General features: G+C 39.3%; 1 protein-coding gene across 1 annotated transcript in view; it reads left to right on the forward strand.

The window, feature by feature from the left end:
- LOC135295142 (uncharacterized) overlaps positions 1–20613 on the forward strand; it is a 46532-nt gene that overhangs the window by 14644 nt on the left and 11275 nt on the right. The window contains exons 10-22 of the mRNA XM_064411240.1: positions 1411–1472; positions 2406–2433; positions 4511–4557; positions 5148–5187; positions 7591–7652; positions 8591–8618; positions 10696–10742; positions 11336–11375; positions 14319–14377; positions 15495–15593; positions 16344–16404; positions 19019–19077; positions 20187–20285. Of these exons, the coding sequence (XP_064267310.1) occupies positions 1411–1472; positions 2406–2433; positions 4511–4557; positions 5148–5187; positions 7591–7652; positions 8591–8618; positions 10696–10742; positions 11336–11375; positions 14319–14377; positions 15495–15593; positions 16344–16404; positions 19019–19077; positions 20187–20285 (731 nt within the window). The remainder of the gene's footprint in view (positions 1–1410; positions 1473–2405; positions 2434–4510; positions 4558–5147; positions 5188–7590; positions 7653–8590; positions 8619–10695; positions 10743–11335; positions 11376–14318; positions 14378–15494; positions 15594–16343; positions 16405–19018; positions 19078–20186; positions 20286–20613) is intronic.

Raw genomic sequence — 20613 nt, forward strand, 5'->3', positions numbered from 1 at the left:
TCTCCTCCTCCTCCTCTTACCATACACCTGATGGTAAGAACTCCTTAAAGCTCTACAACATTTGCATACTGTGTCTGTAGACTTAGTAAAGCATGCAAGTGTTGGCAGCTGCAGAATATTTAAGCACAACAGATACTGAATTTTGTTCACTAAGGTGTGACATTTCAAATGTAGGCTTTGGTATAGTAAAAAGAGTTTACACCTGTACTTTTATTCTATTGCATGCCCAATTTTAGACAAGACAATGGTTGTTACCCCGGTTCAGGGTGAAAAACTAATAATGTTTGGATGACTTGTGTTATATTTGCCCAATTATCCCATCATAAAAGAAACCCAAATGAAATTAAATGTAGCCGCAATTTTAATGAAGCAGCTTAAAATATATAAAATTGAATACACTCAAAATATTGACAATATAATTTGATTATGATACGGGATAATTTGACTCTGATAATAGCGCATAAGCAAAAATAACCGCGCGGGGTACGGAGTGCAGGGCTTGACCCCCGTCACTTCACGTACAAGTTGCCAAACCCAAAATTCCCCATTTCATACTGTACATCATCACCATCTCCTCCCATTTTCGATTCGTCACACTTCTATCTCTACCTTCATTATCACCTTTGCCACGCATGCTCGACCATTTTTTGGGTGGTCGCACCACTCTCTTTGAGGGTCGTCTTTGATGAAGGCCTCTCCTCTTCCTCGATGGCCTTTGATTCGCATTTTGGATTACACACGCGTACCAAGCTGGTATAATGTAAGCCAAAGCTAATATCATACAAGGCAATACTATGTTCTAGCATCAAAGCAATAAATCTCATATAGTTAGAATTTTTTGGATCTCAATCCAGATTTTCCTGTCTTTCTGTTCATTTTAGTAATTGTTATCTCTTGCTTTTTCCTGTTTTGAACATCTGCGGGCAGGGAGCGGGGGGAAGCCCCTCCTCTCCTTTTCTTTCTTGGCATTACACCTTTAACTGTTTTGTTATTTCCAAATATTAATTACTAATTTCCATTTTGATTACTGTTTCAATTTTATCAGCACGAATCACACCTATTTATTACACTTGTAGAAGAAGAATCAAGAATACAGAAGACCGAGAGGAAGCAAAGGAATTGATCTGCATGAATGGATTGTCTAATGCTCTTTGGATTTTAGCTCTGTCTTGCTAGACTCAGCATGTCATTCTCATTTTTGTCTGGCCTAACTTCTCAACTTGAATTACCATGTTGTCCTGGTTTGTTTTCCTTTAATATTTTATTTCAGCAAATGTGGTGATAGACAGTTCAGATTTGCTTATGCCTTGTTATTCTGAAATACATTGTTCCTAAATGTTTGTTAGTGTGATATTCAGTATAGATGGGATTATGATATGTGGTAATACTGTCACTTTTTGTTTTCTCTAGGACCACAAGAACAGGAGAAAATGTCCAAGAAGAATGGTCAAACAGGGAAGAAAGGAATTAGGGTATTTATCACTACAGTCCTACTATGCAGCCATGATGCAAGAATATTTCTTTATGGATGTATAGATAGATAGGATTATATCCTAATCTTGCCTTGCCATATAATGTTTTCAAAGGTACTGAGGACAACATCTGCCTCACAATAGAGTTTTAGGATAGCTTGAGAGTCTTCCGATGCATTAGCCTAAAATAGATGGGCATTTATCAGTGCTTAGCATCACTTATACACCTGGAGAAATTTTTTTTTTCAATTGCTGTCTGTTGGGAATGTGTGTTTTTGGAACTCATCAGAATGTTTTCAGTGCAGTTCATGCATTGAATCAATTTATCTTTGTTCAGGCAGTCAGTTCATGGGGCTTTCTGGTTTTGTCTCTAGTTTCTTTCTTTTTCCCTGTGAAATAATGCCAGATTAATTAAAGAATCTTTGCAGTCTCACCAGTCAGTCTGTCAGGTAAAGCCCATTACCATGGTGTGCCTTGGCAGTTAACCCAGAAGCTGTTCAGAGCCCCACCTTGTGAGGGCATGAGGTATGGAATTCAGCCTGAGGCAACATGGGTGGATTTAATGGAGACCATAAAGAAGCTGTGTTTAGCTGTGTTCCACTCCTGGTAATGCCTTGTGCACAGTCTACTAAGCATTGCTGCGCAAGTTTCCGGACCAAATCCATAAAAGAGTGTGAGGGAAATTCTCCGTCTTAGCCTCTTCTGTGGGCCCAGGTATGTTCTTGCAGTGCTTTAGCAGCAACAGTAAGGGGAAAAGTGAATGATCAGGTGAGTTTTACTAGATACTTGTGGCATTTCTGGTCAGGCCTGGGGAAAACTGAGAGAATGGAATGGTTTTGTAGTTGTGGGCTATAGCAAAGGAAATACAGATGATGCTTAAAATTATTTTGCTTTTCTTTGATTATTCTGACTTTTTTTTTTTCTCTATTGCAGCTTAATAGTCACCGTGCAAGCAGCACAGGTAGTGTTTTTTGGTTTTTTTTTAAAAGTCTCTTACAAATTATCTTAAGCCAAGAGTTTTGACTTAAAGGAAGGTATTCAGGTTCATGCTAAACCCTTTACGATACTCATTGGTTTTTATGTGAGAAACGGTCTAGTACGTCATCAGTACTTATGTTCATAAGGATTCAGAAAATGTCAGTTAAAGTGTTTAAGATTAAGTACATTCTATTTCATGGTGCTATCATAACAAGTTGATTAAAATAAGCATCCCTTATCAATTAATCCAAGTGGGTTTTTTTGTGGTATTTGTCAGTTTTGTCTGATAATCATTGAATCTTAAAAATTTCAACCCTGACTTCCGTGCACGTCGTGGTGAAATATGAGTGTTGTTAGCTTTTTGCAAATTTCTAGAACAGTGGGCATATTCAAAAATAGGTGCTAAAATAATCTCATGAAGCTCTATAATGGGCTATCCAAAATTCAGCAGATTATTCTTTCTAGTCAATGAATCAGGATGTCTCCAGGAAAACGTAGCATACAGTTACTTTATTGGAAATCAAATTCCAGAATAGAAATCAAAACATGTCTGTACACCAAAGCATAGATATGGTACTACTTGGACGGGATGTGTGGCATCTGAAAATGTTGCTGAAAAGGAGCTGTATGTTCCAATAAAATATATATCTTTTCTGGGATAAATGATGGGGGAGAAAATGTTCCTGTGTAGTAGAGTGAATCACACAGAATCACTAGGTTGGGAGAGACCATTGATTCTGACCCATGCCCAAACACCTCAACTAAACCATGGCACCGAGCACCACATCCATTCTTTTTTGAAACACATCCAAGCGTGGTGACTCCACCACCCCCCTGGGCAGACCGTTCCAGTGCTTTATCACTCTTTGCGTAATAATCTTTTCCCCGCTATCCAACCTGTATTTCCCTTGCTTGAGACTGTGTCCTCTGGTTGTATCCATTGCTGCCTGGAGAGAGACACCAGCCCCCACCTGGCTACAGGCACCTTTCAGGAAGTTGTAGAGAATCAGAAAGTCACCTCTGAGTTTCCTTTTCTCCAGGCTAAACAACCCTGGCTCCCTCAGTCATTCCTCACAGGGCTTGTGTTCCGAGCCCCTCAACAGCCTTGTTGCCTCCTCTGGACACGCTCAAGTGTCTCAACCTGCTTCCCAAACTGAGGTGCCCAGAACTGGACACAGCACTCAAGGTGTGGCCTCACCAGTGCCGAGTAGAGGGGAAGAATGACCTCCGTGCTCCTGCTGGCCACACTGTTCTTGATCCAGGCCAGGATGCCTTTGGCCTTCTTGGCCAGCAGGGCACGCTGCTGGCTCATGTTCATGTCCACCAGTACCCCCAGGTCCCTTTCTGCCTGGGTGCTGCCCAGCCACTCTGTCCCCAGCCTGTAGGGTTGCAGGGGGTTGTTGTGGCCAAAATGCCACCATGCCACCTTCACAAAATGAAGGTATATTGGGCTCTATTGTCTCAAGATTTGTAGTGGAGTTTTTTGGTGTTATTTTGACATTCATCTGAGAAACCTTTATTTGGGGCACCAGAGGACAAAGCACTGCCCTTAATTAACTCTCCGATGATAGCAGGTAGGGTTGACCGCTGAGGAAGGTGTCCGACCTGCTTGGGCTAAAACTAAAAGTAAAATTTCTGCAATTTCATGCAAAGAAGCTCAAAGTCACAGACCTATTTTGGAATAATCAAATGCTGAAGAGACAATTTTGAAAGCTGCTTGAGCCAACCAAGGATGTCACACTCTGCTGTATAAATAGTACAGACCGTGCTGGAAGATATGCACATGTTCAAGTGCCTTGCACATGAAGCACACAAAACAGGTTATCTGCACTCTTCAACAGTGATAAAAAGTGTGCTGGAGTACTTTGGTTTGTGTTTCGTTATAGTGTGATTTGCCAGAGTGAGTCAGAGAAAGAAACCAATTACTAGAGCCACTGGTGATAGGGCATAAATAGAGGGGGGAAAAAAAAGCAATTGAAAACAACAACCGCAAGGGAGGGTTAATATTATAGAAGTAATAGAACTTTTTTTTCCCTCCCCTTCGTGCTACGAAATATCAGAGGAGCAGAGCAGTGATTTTGAAGATGAACACTCATCAGTACACCAGGTATGGCTGCTACATTGCATCTGTTTTGCTGGAGTGTTCCAGGCCAGGCTGGGTGAGGCTTGGAGCAATCTGGCCATCACAGAGCGGTTGGTACAAGATGATGTTTATGGTCCCTTCCATCCCCAACCGTCCTATGTCAGCCTCTTTGGGAAAATGTATTTATGTAATCAAAAGCTAAGAAATGATTTATGCGCAGGTGGTCCTGTACCACGATAACTGTACTGGATTTCAACTGAATTATTAGGGGTTTTTTTGAAGGTGGGGGTGGGAGGGAGCAGTTGGAGATAGGCTCTTAACCATCAAGCGCTTTTTAGTAAGGCAGTATGTGGGTCTAACTTTTTAAATGATTATTTGTAAAATCTGTGTAGTCTAGAATAGCTTCTTTTGACTCCCAAGTAAGTTTGTGTAGAGACTTGTTAAAAAAGATGGTGTGATTTGGTCAGAATTTGTGAAATACTGCTGCGTTTGTTTTACTACCACCCCCCCAAAAAAAAAAAATATGGAGCAGATAAGGAAAGCAGAAAAATCCATGGGCTAATTAATATAGCTTAAGCTCCCCGCTATTAAAATTCCTTTCATGTGCTTTTAAGGAATCTTCTGAGAACTCTGATGCAGATACATCTGATACAGGTGGGTTTTTTCATTTACTACTTGTCTAACCTTTATTTCACTTTGTTGAGAAAATTGCAGATAACTTTTTCCTCACTTTCTAGTATAGTAAGCTTAGTTCTCATACACGTTCTGTACCCTTTCCCAGGGTAGGCAATAGGAATAGCAAGAGTGTGAGGAATGGGTAGTTCTGTGAAATCAATTGTTCTATTCCTCATTGAAATTTCAGTCCTGATTCCCTGATACATTGAAAGTCAACGCGAAATACGTTCAAGTGTTCTTTCCTAATAAAGATAGGACCAATGAAATAAAAACCTTGGTCTAGTTGTCAGTAGAAATTTTACTAGTAGTCAAAATAGATTCATTAAATGTTAGGGGAGTGGTAGGCAGAGGTTTGCAGTCAGTTGCAATAATTCTTCAGTAGTGTTTGTAAATCTTTAGACATCAGCGTCCAGAAATCTTTTAGTGAGGTTTCAACCTTGTATTCCCCCATAATTATTTGTGTTCATTAGTGGGAACTGACTTTGCCTTTTTTTAAAAATAGTTATAACTAGCATTATTCAACATTTTTAATTCTTGAGCCAATTAAAACTTCCACTCTTTTTCTTAGATTTAGCAATCGCTAGAAAGTAGCCTGCATTAATGGCTGAAAGAGAAGTTGCAGTGCAGAGTATGGTTAACTTGGGTTTAAGTATTCTTGTATTAAATTAGCTTGTTCATCTCCATAGCTGCCTCTAAGGCTGGCGATTACTTCCCTGTTGAGGGAAATGTTTCCTGCTGTCATTTGAGAGGATAATTTCAAATAAGCATTTGAGTGATAAAATAATTTGGGCTAATTTAGAAAGCATGCCATTTTGCTCAAGCTGCTCAAAGAAACCTAGAGAAACTTATTTCAGAGGCACCTGTAGCTTGGCTTCTGTACGTTCCTTTGCCTTCTGCACTTGTGGGGTAACTGAGTGAAGTGCTTCAGACTCTGGTGTTTTCATAGCAGCATAGAATAAAATGGTTATCCACTTCTCCTCCTCCTCCTCTTACCATACACCTGATGGTAAGAACTCCTTAAAGCTCTACAACATTTGCATACTGTGTCTGTAGAATTAGTAAAGCATGCAAGTGTTGGCAGCTGCAGAATATTTAAGCTCAACGGATACTGAATTTTGTTCACTAAGGTGTGACATTTCAAATGTAGGCTTTGGTATAGTAAAAAGAGTTTACACCTGTACTTTTAGTCTATTGCATGCCCCATTTTAGGCAAGACAATGGTTGTTAACAAGGTTCTGGGTAAAAAACTAATAATGTTTGGATGACTTGTGTTATATTTGCCCAATTATCCCATCATAAAAGAAACCCAAACGAAATTAAATGTAGCCGCAATTTTAATGAAGCAACTTAAAATATATAAAATTGAATACACTCAAAATATTGACAATATAATTTGATTATGATACGGGATAATTTGACTCTGATAATAGCGCATAAGCAAAAATAACCGCGCGGGGTACGGAGTGCAGGGCTTGACCCCCGTCACTTCACGTACAAGTTGCCAAACCCAAAATTCCCCTTTTCGTACTGTACATCATCACCATCTCCTCCCATTTTGGACTCGTCACTCTTGTATCTCCACCTTCGTTGTCACCTTTGCCACGCATGCTCCACCATTTTTTGGGTGGTCACACCACTCTCTTTGAGGGTCGTCTTTGATGAAGGCCTCTCCTCTTCCTCGATGGCCTTTGATTCACATTTTGGATTACACACGCGTACCAAGCTGGTATAATGTAAGCCAAAGCTAATATCATACAAGGCAATACTATGTTCTAGCATCAAAGCAATAAATCTCATATAGTTAGAATTTTTTTGGATCTCAATCCAGATTTTCCTGTCTTTCTGTTCATTTTAGTAATTGTTATCTCTTGCTTTTTCCTGTTTTGAACATCTGCGGGCGGGGAGCGGGGGGAAGCCCCTCCTCTCCTTTTCTTTCTTGGCATTACATCTTTAACTGTTTTGTTATTTCCAAATATTAATTACTATTTCCATTTTGATTACTGTTTCAATTTTATCAGCACAAATCACACCTATTTATTACGCTTGTAGAAGAAGAATCAAGAATAGGGAAGACCGAGAGGAAGCAAAGGAATTGATCTGCATGAATGGATTGTCTAATGCTCTTTGGATTTTAGCTCTGTCTTGCTAGACTCAGCATGTCATTATCATTTTTGTCTGGCCCAACTTCTCAACTTGAATTACCATGTTGTCCTGGTTTGTTTTCCTTTAATATTTTATTTCAGCAAATGTGGTGGTAGACAGGTCAGATTTGCTAATGCCTTGTTATTCTGAAATACATTGTTCCTAAATGTTTGTTAGTGTGATATTCAGTATAGATGGGATTATGATATGTGGTAATACTGTCACTTTTGTTTTCTCTAGGACCACAAGAACAGGAGAAAATGTCCAAGAAGAATAGTCAAACAGGGAAGAAAGGAATTAGGGTATTTATCACTACAGTCCTACTATGCAGCCATGATGCAAGAATATTTCTTTATGGATGTATAGATAGATAGGATTATATCCTAATCTTGCCTTGCCATATAATGTTTTCAAAGGTACTAAGGACAACATCTGCCTCACAATAGAGTTTTAGGATAGCTTGAGAGTCTTCCGATGCATTAGCCTAAAATAGATGGGCATTTATCAGTGCTTAGCATCACTTATACACCTGGAGAAATTTTTTTTTCAATTGCTGTCTGTTGGGAATGTGTGTTTTTGGAACTCATCAGAATGTTTTCAGTGCAGTTAATGCATTGATTCAATTTATCTTTGTTCAGGCAGTCAGCTCATGGGGCTTTCTGGTTTTGTCTCTAGTTTCTTTCTTTTTCCCTGTGAAATAATGCCAGATTAATTAAAGAATCTTTGCAGTCTCACCAGTCAGTGTGTCAGGTAAAGCCCATGGCCTGTATGGTGTGCCTTGGCAGTTAACCCAGAAGCTGTTCAGAGCCCCACCGAGTGAGGGCATGAGGCATGGAATTCAGTCTGAGGCAACATGGGTGGATTTAATGGAGACCAAAAAGAAGCTGTGTTTAGGCTTCCCTTTCCACTCCTGGTAATGCCTCGTGCACAGTCTACTAAGCATTGCTGCCCAAGTTTCCGGACCAAATCCATAAAAGAGTGTGAGGGAAATTCTCTGTCTTAGCCTCTTCTGTGGGCCCAGGTATGTTCTTGCAGTGCTTTAGCAGCAATAGTAAGGGGAAAAGTGAATGATCAGGTGAGTTTTACTAGATACTTGTGGCATTTCTGGTTAGGCCTGGGGAAAACTGGGAGAATGGAATGGTTTTGTAGTTGTGGGCTATAGCAAAGGAAATATAGATGATGCTTAAAATTATTTTGCTTTTCTTTGATTATTCTGACTTTTTTTTTTTCTCTATTGCAGCTTAATAGTCACCGTGCAAGCAGCACAGGTAGTGTTTTTTGGGTTTTTTTTAAAAGTCTCTTACAAATTATCTTAAGCCAAGAGTTTTGACTTAAAGGAAGGTATTCAGGTTCATGCTAAACCCTTTACGATACTCATTGGTTTTTATGTGAGAAACGGTCTAGTACGTCATCAATACTTATGTTCATAAGGATTCAGAAAATGTCAGTTAAAGTGTTTAAGATTAAGTACATTCTATTTCATGGTGTTATCATAACAAGTTGATTAAAATAAGCACCCCTTATCAATTAATCCAAGTGGGTTTTTTTGTGGTATTTGTCAGTTTTGTCTGATAATCATTGAATCTTAAAAATTTCAACCCTGACTTCCGTGCACGTCGTGGTGAAATATGAGTGTTGTTAGCTTTTTGAAAATTTCTAGAACAGAGGGGATATTCAAAAATAGGTGCTAAAATAATCTCATGAAGCTGTATAATGGGCTATCCAAAATTCAGGAGATTATTCTGTCTAGTCAATGAATCAGGATGTCTCCAGGAAAACGTAGCATACAGTTACTTTATTGGAAATCAAATTCCAGAATAGAAATCAAAACATGTCTGTACACCAAAGCATAGATATGGTACTACTTGGACGGGATGTGTGGCATCTGAAAATGTTGCTGAAAAGGAGCTGTATGTTCCAATGAAATATGTATCTTTACTGGGATAAATGATGGGGGAGAAAATGTTCCTGTGTAGTAGAGTGAATCACACAGAATCACTAGGTTGGGAGAGACCATTGATTCTGACCCATGCCCAAACACCTCAACTAAACCATGGCACCGAGCACCACATCCATTCTTTTTTGAAACACATCCAAGCGTGGTGACTCCACCACCCCCCTGGGCAGACCGTTCCAGTGCTTTATCACTCTTTGCGTAATAATCTTTTCTCTGCTATCTGACCTGTATTTCCCTTGCTTGAGACTGTGTCCTCTGGTTGTATCCATTGCTGCCTGGAGAGAGACACCAGCCCCCACCTGGCTACAGGCACCTTTCAGGAAGTTGTAGAGAATCAGAAAGTCACCTCTGAGTTTCCTTTTCTCCAGGCTAAACAACCCTGGCTCCCTCAGTCATTCCTCACAGGGCTTGTGTTCCGAGCCCCTCAACAGCCTTGTTGCCTCCTCTGGACACGCTCAAGTGTCTCAACCTGCTTCCCAAACTGCGGGGCTCAGAACTGGACACAGCACTCAAGGTGTGGCCTCACCAGTGCCAAGTAGAGGGGAAGAATGACCTCCGTGCTCCTGCTGGCCACACTGCTCCTGACACAGGCCAGGATGCCTTTGGCCTTCTTGGCCAGCAGGGCACACTGCTGGCTCATGTTCATGTTCACCAGTACCCCCAGGTCCCTTTCTGCCTGGGTGCTGCCCAGCCACTCTGTCCCCAGCCTGTAGGGTTGCAGGGGGTTGTTGTGGCCAAAATGCCACCATGCCACCTTCACAAAATGAAGGTATATTGAGCTCTATTGTCTCAAGATTTGTAGTGGAGTTTTTTGGTGTTATTTTGACATTTGTCTGAGAAACCTTTATTTGGGGCACCAGAGGACAAAGCACTGCCCTTAATTAACTCTCAGATGATAGCAGGTAGGGTTGACCGCTGAGGAAGGTGTCCGACCTGCTTGGGCTAAAACTAAAAGTAAAATTTCTACAATTTCATGCAAAGAAGCTCAAAGTCACAGACCTATTTTGGAATAATCAAATGCTGAAGAGACAATTTTGAAAGCTGCTTGAGCCAACCAAGAATGTCACACTCTGCTGTATAATTAGCACAGACCGTGCTGGAAGATATGCACATGTTCAAGTGCCTTGCACATGAAGCACACAAAACAGGTTATCTGCACTCTTCAACAGTGATAAAAAGTGTGCTGGAGTACTTTGGTTTGCGTTTCGTTATAGTGTGATTGGCCAGAGTGAGTCAGAGAAAGAAACCAATTCCTAGAGCCACTGGTGATAGGGCATAAATAGAGGGGGGAAAAAAAAGCAATTGAAAACAACATCCGCAAGGGAGGCTTAATATTATAGAAGTAATAGAACTTTTTTTTCCCTCCCCTTCATGCTACGAAATATCAGAGGAGCAGAGCAGTGATTTTGAAGATGAACACTCATCAGTACACCAGGTATGGCTGCTACATTGCATCTGTTTTGCTGGAGTGTTCCAGGCCAGGCTGGGTGAGGCTTGGAGCAATCTGGCCATCACAGAGGGGTTGGTACAAGATGATGTTTATGGTCCCTTCCATCCCCAACCGTCCTATGTCAGCCTCTTTGGGAAAATGTATTTATGTAGTCCAAAGCTAAGAAATGATTTATGAGCAGGTGGTCCTGTACCACGATAACTGTACTGGATTTCAACTGAATTATTAGGGGTTTTTTTGAAGGTGGGGGTGGGAGGGAGCAGTTGGAGATAGGCTCTTAACCATCAAGCGCTTTTTAGTAAGGCAGTATGTGGGTCTAACTTTTTAAATGATTATTTGTAAAATCTGTGTAGTCTAGAATAGCTTCCTTTGACTCCCAAGTTTTGTGTAGAGACTTGTTAAAAAAGATGGTGTGATTTGGTCAGAATTTGTGAAATACTGCTGCGTTTGTTTCACTAACACCACCCCGCCGCCGCAGAAAAAAAAAATGGAGTAAAAAATGAAAGCAGAAAATTCTATGGGCTGATTAATATAGCTCAAGCTCCCAGCTATTAAAATTCCTTTCATGTGCTTTTAAGGAATCTTCTGAGAACTCTGATGCAGATACATCTGATACAGGTGGGTTTTTTCATTTACTACTTGTCTAACCTTTATTTCACTTTGTTGAGAAAATTGCAGATAACTTTTTCCTCACTTTCTAGTATAGTAAGCTTAGTTCTCATACACGTTCTGTACCCTTTCCAAGGGTAGGCAACAGGAATAGCAAGAGTCTGAGGAATGGGTAGTTCTGTGAAATCAATTGTTCTATTCCTCATGGAAATTTCAGTCCTGATTCCCTGATACATTGAAAGTCAACGCGAAATACGTTCAAGTGTTCTTTCCTAATAAAGATAGGACCAGTGAAATAAAAACCTTGGTCTAGTTGTCAGTAGAAATTTTACTAGTAGTCAAAATAGATTCATTAAATGTTAGGGGAGTGGTAGGTAGAGGTTTGCAGTCAGTTGCAATAATTATTCAGTAGTGTTTGTAAAACTTTAGGCATCAGCGTCCAGAAATCTTTTAGCGAGGTTTTGACCTTGTATTTCCCAATAATTATTTCATTGTGTTCATTAGTGGGAACTGACTTTGACCTTTTTTAAAACATTTATAACTAGCATTATTCAACATTTTTGATTCTTGAGCCAATTAAAACTTCCACTCTTTTTCTTAGATTTAGCTATGGCTAGAAAGTAGCCAGCATTAATGGCTGAAAGAGAAGTTACAGTAGAGAGTATGGTTAAGTTGGGTTTAAGTATTCTTGTATTGAATTAGCTTGTTCATCTACATAGCTGGCGATTACTTCCCTGTTGAGGGAAATGTTTCCTGCTGTCATTTGAGAGGATAATTTCAAATAAGCATTTGAGTGATAAAATAATTGGGGCCAATTTAGAAAGCATGCCATTTTGCTCAAGCTGCTCAAAGAAACCATTTCAGAGGCACCTGTAGCTTGGCTTTTGTACGTTCCTTTGCCTTCTGCACTTGTGGGGTAACTGAGTGAAGTGCTTCAGACTCTGGTGTTTTCATAGCAGCATACAATAAAATGATTATCCATTTCTCCTCCTCCTCTTACGAATGGTCTATGAAGAAGGGTCTAGTGAGGATTGGTAGAAGCCTCTGTGAGTTCCAGCGCTCTCCAAATCTTGTAAGATTGTAGAAATTATATTCTTTGGGATCTGGGATTGGATTCCTCACATAAAAAATGGAGTGCACTGTGGTGCTTGGGATGTGTGGTGTTTTGGCTTTTGGGAGTTTGGGTGGGTTTTTTCTGGGTTTTTTTCCTTGGGTGGCTTTTGGTGGTTTTTTGATGTATAAAAGCTTACCAGTAGGGCATATGAACTTGAGGAAAGAAATCTGTCTTTAGCTGTTCTAGCTAAAAGTTTAGCTTTGGCAGGCCTTTTCCATTTGTAGTATTCCTACAGAGTACTACACAACTTCTCAGGGAAGGTGGAGTTTCTTCCCGGTATTATACCCTGGTTTTGTGTTGCAAGTGTGCAAAACTTGTCTACAGCAGGTAGAAGTCAAGTGGAATAACTCTCACCTGGGCCTGCAAGGGTTAGGCTGTCCTCAATAGGGAAAGTTATTAGGATTTCCCTCTTGCTTTCTCAGGAAGTAGCATGGCAGAGTATATCTAACAGTTACTTGTATCTAGCAGGATGCTGTCAGAGAAGACTGAATTAATTTGGAGAAAGGGATAAATAACTTATAACTGAGGGAATAATAGTGTTTTGGATGCACCTCCTGTGAAATAGCTTTCTGTAATAAAGGTCATACTTTTCAGAGAGAAAGGTGGAAGCTTTCTTTTTTCCTCTCTGTTCTGCCTTTTAGGTGCAAAGGTGTTACTGAATTTCCCTTTTGGCCTTGAAAGCCACTTTCAGATTCCCTGGAGAAAATACTTTTTCTGTGCCATGGCCCACCTGCTAATTACTGAAGTTCCAGTGATTTGAAAGTATGATTGCCAGGACATTGGAGATATACTAAAGTTATTTTTTTGAGGATTCACCCTTAGAAGAATTTTCCACCTGTCTACGAATCAACTCATGCTTTGACACAAGCTGGTTTTTAATAATGTATGATGGGTGTGATGGAGTCAACCATTCCATGACACAGGAGTTGTTCCCTTTATCCCAAGAAGCGCCCATTTTTGTAGCAGTCCAGTCTGTTCATCTTGCTGGCCCTTTAGGAAGCAATGTGACAGGTTTGTGCCCGATTATACTGGAGGAAAAAGATTGAATGGCAGAAAGAGTAATAGCAATTAAGGAGTTGTGTGACAAGACAGGGCTGTGGTAGGTATCATAACAAAGATTTTTTTTGCTCACGCTTTCCGGGGTTATTCTCTCCTTTTTCCTTCCCTCTGGTGAGTACAGGAAAAATGCAGAAAGCAGGGCATCTGAAAAATGCAGGCATATATTTTATGCTGATGGATGACTGATTTTAGCTAATGATGAATTGGGAGGTCTGGCTACATTGAGGAAAAAAAAAAAATTTTGTTGCATTTCATTCCCAAAAAAACCCCACCCACAGAATCCCTGAGTTTAAAAATTCTGACGTGGTTTTTCATATTCTCAAGTCTGCGTTATTTCTCACCTTGAGAGTCCTGAGGTGGTCTTGACAACAGGATGCTACTGAGAGGAAGCGTGAGCAAAAGTCCTTGCATTCTTTCTTGGGATATTTAGGAATGTGGCAGGGATTATGCATTAATGATTAATGAGTCTTAGAGAGCCACAAAGGAAAGGGCTTTAAAAATATTTTCCTCTCGGAAATGTTTAATATAAATCATAAAGGACTGATTGCAAACAAGATTTCTTTACCCTTCTTTGCTCCACTGAAGTTATTTATGAAGCCCCAAACCATGCTTTTCAATTGGTATTGAAATGGAAATGTGATACAGTTAAAAGTTACCGTGTAAAAAACTATTTTCTAGAATGAAAACAGGGTAGTCAATAAGTTACACCGCGTGTGTTTAAAAACATTTCTGTTTTGAGTTCAGCTGTATTTTATTTTATATTTACTTTCAAATTGCAGGTGAAGAAAGTGGTGACGTAGCCTCAGTAGAAAGAAAATCTAAAGACAAACACCTCAAGGTAAAACTTTTGGTTGTCTAATGGAATGTACTGATTCAATAGAAACGATTAACCATTTGAGTAGTTTCCACATGCCTGATGATGCAGTCAGCAGAAGACATGCTATCATCTGCATCTTAATGCACATTTTTAGCAGGTGAGGGCTTCAATAAATAGTGTCACAGAGACCAGTGACAAGTGATCTTATGGTCTTGCTCATACCAGTGGGCCAGAGAAAGCCCTACAATGTACTGCATCAGCAGGCAGCCCTGAGAAAGGCTTCTGTACGTAAGGAAAAAGAGGAACCAGATGAATCATAAGGTAAAAACACTTATAAAAAGTATGGTCATTCACCTAAGAGTCTGGCATAAATGGGGAATGTGATTTGAAGCAAATGGTAAATGTGAAATAATGGTAATGCTGTAACAAAAGCAGGCTGGGATCTTTGGCTGTTGCTTCCCAACCTCGACCATGGTCAGGACTAGCCAGAGTATTTACAGTGTTAAGGAGAAATATTACACACACTTGGTGCGTGCAGCCATTTTAATCTTGTGTTCTGCTTGCTGAATTAGCATTGCCAAAAATGGGATTTACTTTTCTTGCTTGTCTGGCACTGTGCTGGTGTCTTCTCTCTGACAACAGCTAATGCAATCTGCTTCAGAAAATGACCGTTTGACTAATTAATTGCTTTTTTGCAAAATTTTCTTAGACTTTACATTGAGGGTTGTTGCAGGATAGACCCTAATTTGTATATGAATTTTCACAGGATGTTAAGAATACAGTAGAATAAGTAGAGATTTGCAGCTGTAATTATTAGAGCTTTGTAAGCATTTTTCTTTTTTTCTCTTTATTTGTGTGGTTTGTTTGTTGGTTTTTATCAGAGGATCTTTAGGCAGCGTGTGCACTTCCCTGAGTATTCTTGTTACCTATTCCTTTTTATATATCTTCAATTGTAGTTCTTTCTTGGGATTTGGGGGGGGGCGGATTTTTTCCTAAAATGTGTTCATTAAAAATCAGTTTATGTGCGTTGCATATCCTGATCTGAAGAATACTAGTTTGCAGTTAATGCGAATAATCATTTTGAAGTTGCCTCTGCCAATAATTTTTATGTGTTTAAATAATTTTATTTTCCTCTAAGAATCTGAATGGAGATGATGGACAAATCCTAACGAAAAAAAGAGTTCCAGTGGATGTGATATTACAAGGTGATGAGAGAAATATTCCCAAATGGATAACGGTAAGATATTTCTCCTGTTATTTCTCCTATTCTAAGTTACTAGCTAGTTGGACTAAAACAAAAGCTCTTTAACTGGGTAGCAGTTAAATGAATTTTAACACAACTTTTCTGTGGCTCTCCCATGCTTCTTCTGCTGGATGTCTGTGTAGATGTTGGCGCTTTGACCGCTATGATACGTAAGAAACAAAGCAAATGTTTTATAATTTTATATTCCCTTTTTTTTTACTTTTATATTTAGTTCTTGGATCCCTGATGTGCAGGTTGATCTTTGAGCTGTCAATTTTCCTAAAAGTCTAAATCTGACCTTTGTAGAGGACAAAAGAAAGAATTAGCTTTGTTTTGATTTGGGGTGAGGAAGATCAGAGGTGAAGTGTCAGGATACAGCTTCTCTTTTCTGCTGGAGCTGTCAGAGATATCTAGATTATTCAGAAGTGTTTGTGTGTCGATATATATATCCATGGATAAATTCTTATATTTGGGGTAGGAATTAATACATGACATGTAATTTAGAAGTTGAAAAAATCATGAATAGCTTTCCAGGACTAACTAGTAACTCCTGAAACTTGCTACTCAAGTCTCAGACTAGATGTTTTCCGCTTTGTCTGAACTTGGCTGAGCCCTTCAAGACCATAACTGTACCTGACCCAGAACAGCAAGAGGCAAGGGAGTCACACGTAAGGTTTTGATGATATCTTGAACACGCAAAAAACTCAGCACGTTAGGTTGTTTTTTACTTTCTTTGTTTTTCAGATAACAACACCAAGTTCGTCAAAAAGTCATCGTTCAACATTGCCAGGGCGAGAACTGCTTGGTAAAATTAAGAATTTTGTCTGTTGGTTAAATATATTAGTTACAAAATGTGGATTTATTTAATTTCATGAGAACAAATATTTCATTTCTGGGAAGGTCTTGACTTTGTATCCCCAAATAATTTCTTGATTTTATTAATTAGTGGCCACTGATTTCGGTGGGCTTTTTGTAATATTTCAAACTGGTATTACTCAATGTTTTTTATTCCTGGTTCTTCCAGTCTTTTTCTTAGATTTAGCTATGGCTAGAAAGTAGCCAGCATTAATGGCTGAAAGAGAAGTTGCAGTAGAGAGTATGGTTAACTTGGGGTTTAAGTATTCTTGTATTAAATTAGCTTGTTCATCTCCATAGCTGCCTCTTGGCTGGCGATTACTTCCCTCTTGAGGAAATGTTTCCTGCTGTCACTTGAGAGGATAATTTCAAATAAGCATTTGAGTGATCAAATAATTTGGGCCAATTTAGAAAGCATGCCATTTTGCTCAAGCTGCTCAAAGAAACCTGGGAAGACTATTTCAGAGGCACCTGTAGCTTGGCTTCTGTAAGTTCCTTTGCCTTCTGCATTTGTGGGGTAACTGAGTGAAGTGCTTCAGACTCTGGTGTTTTCATAGCAGCATACAATAAAATGGTTATCTACTTCTCCTCCTCCTCCTCCTCTTACGAATAGTCTACGAAGAAGGGTCTGGTGAGGATTGTTAGAAACCTCTTTGAGTTCCAGCTATCTCCAAATGCTGTAAGATGTAGAAATTATATTCTTTGGGATCTGGGATTGGATTCCTCACATGAAAAATTGAGTGCACTGTGGTGCTTGGGATGTGTGATGTTCTTGGCTTTCGGTAGTTTGGGTGTGTTTTTTTCAGGGCTTTTTTTTCTTGGGTGGCTTTTGGTGGTTTTTTTGATATATAAAAGCTTACCAGTAGGGCATATGAACTTGGGAAAGAAATCTGTCTTTAGCTGTTCTAGCTAAAATTTTAGCATTGGCAGGCCTTTTCCACTTGTAGTATTCCTTCAGAGTACTTCACAACTTCTTAGGGAAGGCAATGTTTCTTCCCGGTATTATACCCTGGTTTTGTGTTGCAAGTGTGCAAAACTTGTCTACAGCAGGTAGAAGTCAAGTGGAATAGCTCTCACCTGGGCCTGCAAGGGTTAGGCTGTCCTCAATAGGGAAAGTTATTAGGATTTCCCTCTTGCTTTCTCAGGAAGTAGCATGGCAGAGTATATCTAACAGTTACTTGTATCTAGCAGGATGCTGTCAGAGAAGACTGAATTAATTTGGAGAAAGGGATAAATAACTTATAACTGAGGGAATAATAGTGTTTTGGATGCACCTCCCGTGAAATAGCTTTCTGTAATAAAGGTCATACTTTTCAGAGAGAAAGGTGGAAGCTTTCTTTTTTCCTCTCTGTTCTGCCTTTGAGGTGCAAAGGTGTTACTGAATTTCCCTTTTGGCCTTGAAAGCCACTTTCAGATTCCCTGGAGAAAATACTTTTTCTGTGCCATGGCCCACCTGCTAATTACTGAAGTTCCAGTGATTTGAAAGTATGATTGCCAGGACATTGGAGATATACTAAAGTTATTTTTTTGAGGATTCACCCTTAGAAGAATTTTCCACCTGTCTACGAATCAACTCATGCTTTGACACAAGCTGGTTTTTAATAATGTATGATGGGTGTGATGGAGTCAACCATTCCGTGACACAGGAGCCCTTTATCCCAAGAAGCGCCCATTTTTGTAGCAATCCCTAAAGGTTCATCTTGATGAACCTTTAGGAAGCAATGTGACAGGTTTGTGCCCAATTGTAGTGGAGGAAGAAGATTGTATGGAAGAAAGAGTAATAGCAATTAAGGAGTTGTGTGACAAGGCAGGGCTGTGGTAGGTATCATAACAAAGATTTTTTTTGCTCACAATTTCCAGGGTTTTTCTCCTCTCCCTTTTCCTTCCCTCTGGTGAGTGCAGGGAAATGTAGAAATCAGGGCATCAGAAAACATGCAGGCATATATTGTTTGCTGATGGATGACTGATTTTAGCTAATGATGATTTGGAAGGTCTGGCTACATTGAGGAAAAAAACTATTTTGTTGCATTTCATTCACAAGAAAAAACCAACCACAGAATCCCTAAAACTGAGGTAAAGAATTCTGACGTGGTTTTTCATATTCTCAAGTCTGCGTTATTTCTCACCTTGAGAGTCCTGAGGTGGTCTTGACAACAGGATGCTACTAAGAGGAAGCATGAGCAAAAGTCCTTGCATTCTTTCTTGGGATATTTAGGAATGTGTCAGGGATTATGCATTAATGATTAATGAGTCTTAGAGAACCACAAAGCAAAGGGCTTTAAAAATTTTTTCCTCTCGAAATGTTTAATATAAATTGTAAAGGACTGATTGCAAACAAGATTTCTTTAATCCTTCTTTGCTCCACTGAAGTTATTTATGAAGCCCCAAACCATGCTTTTCAGTTGGAATTGAAATGGAAATGTGATGCAGTTTAAAGTTACAGTGTAGAAAACTATTTTCTAGAATGAAAACAGGGTAGTCAATAAGTTACACCGCGTGTGTTTAAAAACATTTCTGTTTTGAGTTCAGCTGTATTTTATTTTATATTTACCTTCAAATTGCAGGTGAAGAAAGTGGTGACATAGCCTCAGTAGAAAGAAAATCTAAAGACAAACACCTCAAGGTAAAACTTTTGGTTGTCTAATGGAATGTACTGATTCAATAGAAACGATTAACCATTTGAGTAGTTTCCACATGCCTGATGATGCAGTCAGCAGAAGACTTGATATCATCTGCATCTTAATGCACATTTTTAGCAGGTGAGGGCTTCAATAAATAGTGTCACAGAGACCAGTGACAAGTGATCTTATGGCCTTGCTCATACCAGTGGGCCAGAGAAAGCCCTACAATGTACTGCATCAGCAGGCAGCCCTGAGAAAGGCTTCTGTACGTAAGGAAAAAGAGGAACCAGATGAAACATAGGGTGAAAACACTTATAAAAAGTATGGTCATTCACCTGAGAGTCTGGCATAAATGGGGAACGTGATTTGAAGCAAATGGTAAATGTGAAATAATGGTAATGCTGAAACAAAAGCAGGCTGGGATCTTTGGCTGTTGCTTCCCAACCTTGACCATGGTCAGGACTAGCCAGAGTATTTACAGTGTTAAGGAGAAATATTACACACACTTGGTGCGTGCAGCCATTTTAATCTTGTGTTCTGCTTGCTGAATTAGCATTGCCAAAAATGGGATTTACTTTTCTTGCTTGTCTGGCACTGTGCTGGTGTCTTCTCTCTGACAACAGCTAATGCAATCTGCTTCAGAAAGTGACCGTTTGACTAATTAATTGCTTTTTTGCAAAATTTTCTTAGACTTTACATTGAGGGTTGTTGCAGGATAGACCTTAATTTGTATATGAATTTTCACAGGATGTTAAGAATAAAAGTAGAGATTTGCAGCTGTAATTATTAGTGCTTTGTAAGCATTTTTCTTTTTTTCTCTTTATTTGTGTGGTTTCTTTGTTGGTTTTTATCAGAGGATCTTTAGGCAGCGTGTGCACTTCCCTGAGTATTCTTGTTAACTATTCCTTTTTATATATCTTCACTTGTAGTTCTTTCTTGGGATTTGTGGGGAGGGGTGTTTTTGCCTAAAATGTGTTCATTAAAAATCACCTTATGCGGGTTGCATATCCTGATCTGAAGAATACTAGTTTGCAGTTAATGTGAATAATCATTTTGAAGTTGCCTGTGCCAATAATTTTTATGTGTTTAAATAATTTTATTTTCCTCCAAGAATCTGAATGGAGATGATGGACAAATCCTAACGAAAAAAAGAGTTCCAGTGGATGTGATATTACAAGGTGATGAGAGAAATATTCCCAAATGGATAACGGTAAGATATTTCTCCTGTTATTTCTCCTATTCTAAGTTACTAGCTAGTTGGACTAAAACAAAAGCTCTTTAACTGGGTAGCAGTTAAATGAATTTTAACACAACTTTTCTGTGGCTCTCCTGAATGTCTGTGTAGATCTTGGCAGTTTGACAGATATCATATGTGAGAAACAGAGTAAATGTTTTATAAATTTATATTCCCTTTTTTTTTTACTTTTATACTTAGTTCTTGGATCCCAGATTTGCAGGTTGATCTTTGAGCTGTCAATTTTCCTAAAAGTCTGAATCTGACCTTTGTAGAGGACAAAAGAATGAATTAGATTTGCTTT

Source organism: Passer domesticus, chromosome 2 (assembly GCF_036417665.1).
Source record: "Passer domesticus isolate bPasDom1 chromosome 2, bPasDom1.hap1, whole genome shotgun sequence".
In the NCBI taxonomy this organism is placed as follows: domain Eukaryota; kingdom Metazoa; phylum Chordata; class Aves; order Passeriformes; family Passeridae; genus Passer; species Passer domesticus.